Source organism: Sinocyclocheilus rhinocerous, unplaced genomic scaffold (genome assembly GCF_001515625.1).
Source record: "Sinocyclocheilus rhinocerous isolate Xijiao unplaced genomic scaffold, SAMN03320098_v1.1 scaffold1883, whole genome shotgun sequence".
Taxonomy (NCBI): Eukaryota; Metazoa; Chordata; class Actinopteri; order Cypriniformes; family Cyprinidae; genus Sinocyclocheilus; species Sinocyclocheilus rhinocerous.
Genome location: NW_015637558.1, coordinates 41,765 through 47,788, shown reverse-complemented (window position 1 = coordinate 47,788; position 6,024 = coordinate 41,765). Strand labels below are relative to the sequence as shown.

The following is a 6,024-nucleotide window of genomic DNA, read 5'->3' as shown; positions in this document are numbered from 1 at the left end:
CTTTTCTTGGGCACAATGAAGTAAGGGCTCTAAAACCCCTACCTCATATCGGCTGGAGGGACCGGCTCTATCGCATCCTTCGCCAGCAGGACTGTGATTTCCGCACACAAAACAGGGGCATCGACAGCCTTGACTGAAGTAAACCGGATGCCCCTGAACTTGGGGGGACGCCAGGCGAACTGAATCGCGTAGCCGAGTCTGATGGTCCGCAGGAGCCACCGAGACGGACTGGGGAGCGCTAACCTGGCTCCGAGAGACCGTGCCAGAGGAACCAATGGAGCCACCGACATACCCACGGTGGGGCAGTGTGGTGGAACACAGGGACTGAGTGCGAAGTGTAACACTCACCTGATTCCTCCGTGTGCGGGAGAAAACACAGGGTCCCGGCTTGAGGCTTGTGACAGCCCGGCCTGTGACGACATGAAGCAGGGACTCGAATGCTACAGCCCTTACCTGGTTCCACGAATGGGCAGGAGGGGTGTTCTTGGGCAACCCACTGCTGCCCGCTGGCGAGAGAGGAGGAGGGAATTGACCCTGTGATGCACAGTTCACAAATCTCTTCCTCTTGAGACCCAGAGACTGAGGAAACCACTCTTTTATTGTTTAAGTTTTGGGTACCACTGGCTGCTGGGCCAGCGGCGGAACAAAAACAAAATGAAACAAAGTATTCTCCACCTGGCCCTCCTTCAGGGAAGGGAGTGGTGCAGTCACCATCTCCAGACGAGCAGTCTCCTCCATCTCCGGGTCGCCCGTCCCAGGACCTCCTGCACTTGTGCTTACCGCCGGGTTTGGCGGGGGCCTGGATGGGCTGGGCGTCCTGCCTGCGACCGGCTCCACGACGCTGCCTGGTGGAAGGCTGCTGCGTGGGCAACCGCTAAGGGGCTGCAGCCGAGGTGGAAGCAGCAGGTTTCCTCCAGCGCAGGATGTGTTTGATCAGTCTGCTTCTGTGCCGCCGAGAACTGCTGGGCAAAGCTCTCGACAGCATCGCCGAAAAGGCCGGTCCGTGACACGGGAGCATTTTGGAACTGCACCTTATCATGCTCCTTCATGTCGGCCAGACACAGCCAGAGATGGCGCTCCTGGACCACTAGCATGGACATCGCACGACCTAGAGACTGTGCATTCACCTTCGTCGCTCGAAGCGTGAGGTCCGTCGCAGTACGCAGTTCATGCAGAAACGTCAGGTCGTGGCCACCCTCGTGCAGGTCTCTCAGGGCTTTGGCCTGATAGACCTGCAGTAACGCCATGGGGTGAAGGTCAGAAGCCGCCTCCCCACAAGCTCTGTAAGCTCTGCCAGTTAGACCTGACGAATACCTACAGTCCCGTGAGGGGAGACACGGGTCACCCCGCGAAGTGGAAGCGGCTGTTGGACACAGTTGCATGGCCACAGACCACTCCACCGAGGGAATGCCTGTGTACCCCAAAGTGGCTCCACCATCGAGGGTGGTGAGAGCGGAGGAACTACAAGATTTGTTTCGGGCAGTAAAAGGTGACTTCCATGACCTTGTAAGCTCCTTATGCACCTCCGGGAGGAATGGCACCAGAGGGGGGTGCTGAGAACCAGCACAACCTCCATCGAGAAACCACTCATCCCACCTCGAAGGATCGGGACGCGGTGGAGGATTCCACTCGAGACCGACTTTCTCGGCGGCCCGGGAAAGCATAGCCGTCATCTCTGGGTCTGGCTCGGACAATGCTGTCACACCCAAAGGGGGCAACGCAGCCGGGTCGTCATCCCCGGAGAGAGAGAGAGAGCTCGCCCTCCGATGCAGCGATTGACATCTGGTCTCGAGGGGGCGAACCGAAGGAAACAGGTGGTTCCCTCCACAGTGTAGAGGGGCCAGCACATCCCTCCGGCCGCTCCACCGGCTGCGGAGTGCTTGAGGGGTGACGAACTCCCTCTGGGGAAGCCGTCACCGTGATCCTCAAATCACCTCTGAGTCCACCGGACGCAGCGCCGCCCCGATTGCTGAGACGAACACTGGATCGTGGCAGAGGCAGAGGGACCCTGCCACGTTTGACGTAACGGAGTCTTTCATGCAACTCCGAGATGGTCATGTCCCAACAAAAAGAACATGCACCATCCACGAACGCCTGCTCAGCGTGCTCAATGCCCAGACACGTGAGACAGTGATCGTGACCGTCCCGAGGCGCCAGATAGCGACTGCACCCAGAAACGCATGGATGATAAGACATCTTTAAAAAGACGCAATCATTCGTGTTGCTCTTTTAGAGATTGCTCTTTTGTGCTGAAGCATTGAAGCCGCTGCCATGCCATAACGCCCGCACTCGCTGGCTCTCTGCTTTGCAACACCGAAATAGAGAGCAGTAGTGATGCACTACCACTCGGCTCCGACGCGAAAGGATGAATGAATGCGGTGCACCTGCTGCCTCTTATACTCACGCTGTGATCAGCGGCAGCTGGATGCAATAATCGCATGCCAATGTGCATTGGCTCATTTAGTTACACTCGAAGTGGATTGGTCTCTCTGGCGAGATCCCAATTCGTCGGTCATCACCGACGTGACGATGAGAGTGACCGACTGAAAGGGAACATGAATGATGAACCGACACCAGCTGCAGATGTTTGTCCTGATGTACATATTCAAATATACGCAGATGACACTGTGATTTATGTACATGACAAAACAGAAGAACATGTGGCACAAAAAATATCCATCACAATGTCAAAAATGTTTGACTGATTCACTCAGTGTTGCTTAACATAAAATGTTCGGAAAAGTGCCTGTATGTATTTTAAAATTAAAAAGAAGGAGGAGGTCCAACCAGATATATTAGTTAATGGTGAAAAATCTTCAAATTTTCAATGAGTCAACTTTCAATAGAAGCTACAAGAGTCTTTATGAATTCGTTGATTTTTTCTCATTTTTTCTATTGTATTACTTCATGGTCGCAAGCAGGAGAATCTACTCTTAGACCTTTATATACTTTATATCACGCATATTCAAATGGGTCCGGACCTCAGTTTAGTTCCAACCTGACCGCGAGACATAATGGCCACGGCAGCACCATTTTACCGTTTCTAAATAAAGTGAACAGCGCTTCAAAACAACAGAGCGGTTCACACCACGAGCGCTCAGGGTCCTTTATTGTAATGATCTTTCAGCGTCATATCTTCTAATATTTTTTATCTAGAGCCAAACGGGCTTCATTCAAACTCTTCTCGTGTGCGTTGCTTCTCTATGAAGACACTAAAGCACCATTAAGAGCTGCGGATGATGCGATTATTTTAAAAGCTGAAGCAGAAACAAAGTGAGCAGCAAAACAGATCAATATTTTTGCTAAAATACTGCAGAAAACAACAATTCTGCAAATATAGTTATTTTTACCTGTCTCTGATCATTCAGACCAGGTTTGTGACAAGACTTTCTTTTTATTTACATTTAGCATTATTAATTAGCATGTTAAGAGCATTTTAAAATAAACATTTCATTGTTAAAATTTGGAAAATTATTTGTAGATGGCATGGAAAGACAACATAAACTTTGTAATTGCTAGTTAACTTTCTTTTCTGCTCATGATGAGAGCGTTTTGATTATGTTTATGTAATAACTCATCACTGGACCTCCTGGTCGGTGATGCTGAACACTACCATTCATTAAGCCTGAAGTGCGATGCATGTGTTTTGCCCTATATAAGTGGGTTTGTGCCATGCCTTATTGTTCAGTCTTGAGTCTTTGTTACCAGTTGCCTGCTGAAAGCAAAGTTTGTGTCAGTTAATGTTTTTTTTACAAAATGATGGCAATTACTGTAAAAGAAATACACAATGCTAATCTAAAATATGAATATGCTGTATTGGGTCTGGGTTATATAAGGCTCAGGTGTGGCTCAGTTTTGGGGCTTCTGGTTTACTAAAGGCTGAGAATCGGTACCAATGCTAAAACCTATTCAGGCCCAGTGCAGGGCCACTTATGGGCTATTAATTGGCTGAGACTCGGGCCAGTTATGGCCCATTGTCTTTAATCCAGATCTGAGCCACTCCAGGGCCGTCATTCTTTGCGGTATGTGGGCCGAGGCAAAAGGGTTTGTGTGGACCAGAGCTGGGCCATTAAAAATTGCTATGTGGGCCATTGTCCCGGTTAAATAAATAATTAATTAAATTAATTAATTAAAGAAAAGAAATGTGAAAATTTTCATACTATTCATACAGACAGTAAAAACATTAATTTAAACATAGAGGACAATGAGTCCAAATCTATTTGCTGTGAGTTTTGACCTCCCTCACATTCAATCCTTCATCTTCATCTTCCACACTGAGCTCTACAATCATCAGCTCTCACACAGACACAAAAACCTCCTCAGCTGCTTTAGTAAGAGTATCTCACACACCTCTCCTGCTCACGGCCAGAAATGTGAGAAATTTTCCTTTGCTTTGGTAAGAAAGCACATGCTAAAATCATAAATGTGATCAAGGTTTGAAAGTGCAGTGATTGTTTTCAGTGTTACTCACCGAACTGATCTGGATTCTTTAACCACCGGTAACAGATTCTGAAGAACTTCATCTGCTGTATGTTGTTCTCCAATAAACTGTTTCAGATCAAACACATCCATCTTCTGCTCTGATGTCAGCAACACATAAACCAGAGCTGACCACTGTGAAGAGGAGAGTTTGGTTTTTCTTATTCGTCCAGATTTCAGATAATCTTGGATCTCCTGCATCAGTGAATCATCACCCAGTTCATTCAGACAGTGGAACAGATTGATGGATTTCTCTGGAGAGCGATTATCCATGATCTTCTGTTTGATGTACTCAACTGTTTCCTCTTTGTTGTAGAAGCAGCTTCCTGTCTGCGTCAGTAGTTCTCGTAAGAGAGTCTGATTGGACTCCACTGAGAGACCCACAAGAAAACGCAGGAAAAGATCCAGATGTCCATTCTTACTCTGTAAAGCCTCTTCCACAGCTCTCTGATGCAGCTCAGATAATGAATTATATTTGAAGGCTCAGATGAACAAAGCAGAAGACTTTCCCCTGATACAAGCCCAACTCCTCTCTGAAGATCTGAGTGCACAATCCTGAGTACACTGATGCTTCTGTCACATCAATGCCACACTCTCTCAGGTCTTCCTCATAGAAGATCAGGTTTCCTTTCACAAGCTGCTCAAAAGCTAGTCTCCCCAGTTTGAGGATCATGTCTTCATCTGTCACGTTCTTCTCGGTTCCCTCATACAGACACTCAAACTTCTTCAGCAGATTTGATCTAAACGTGTTGAGGACTTCATGCCTGTAAAATAAAAATGATATATTACATGTGTTAATAAGCACAATGTCTTATATATTTATATATGTTGTGTAACATGTTCAGATCATATCTCTTACAGAAATGTTATACCTGAGATCAGGCCATGAATCTCCACTCTTAAACATTATTGGATGAATCATAGACCCGTCACTCCTCACAGACACACAGCTGGACTCTGCTTCTGATCTCTTCTGATGAACTGAACTAAAACAGAGAGATTAAAGTGAATCCTTTAAATTACTGTATGCAACAAATCAAATATACATTTATCATTATCAAATTCACTTTAAATAATCATTCACTTTATAATAATTTCTTACACTGTGTTTATACAAAAACTATGAACTGAACTGTGATAATATATAATATTAAATGTCATGCTCAGGGTGGCATTAACAATAGGGTTAGGCGGGGCAGAGGCCCCAGGGCCCGAGCAAGGAGTTGGCCCATGGTTGGCTGTGGAGCAGACTGACTGGCCATCGGTAGCTTATTAGCACTGTTATTTAGTGGCGCTAAATTCCATGCATTTTCATTAGTAATTGAAACGTCACATTTGAATTTGGTTTACCAAATTCAAATTCACATTTATTCTGTATTTAACTTTTCAATGACCTGCACATGGGCCTATCAGGTGATCGCTGCACATTGTTAGGATGTCCGCATCCACCAATCACTCTTCAGTCTTAACTTCGTTCTAGTCTAATCTGGAAAAGGCCATGCAAAGAAGTCTTCAGTAGGTAAAAATGTCATCTATTCTAAAAAA

The 6,024-nt window shown here is 46.6% G+C and overlaps 1 protein-coding gene across 1 annotated transcript in view; it reads right to left on the bottom strand.

Moving 5' to 3' along the window:
• Positions 1–6,024, bottom strand: part of LOC107749046 (E3 ubiquitin-protein ligase TRIM69-like) — a 63,844-nt gene that overhangs the window by 56,947 nt on the left and 873 nt on the right. Inside the window, exon 2 of the mRNA XM_016564094.1 lies at positions 4,472–4,902. Within this exon, the coding sequence (XP_016419580.1) occupies positions 4,472–4,902 (431 nt within the window). The remainder of the gene's footprint in view (positions 1–4,471; positions 4,903–6,024) is intronic.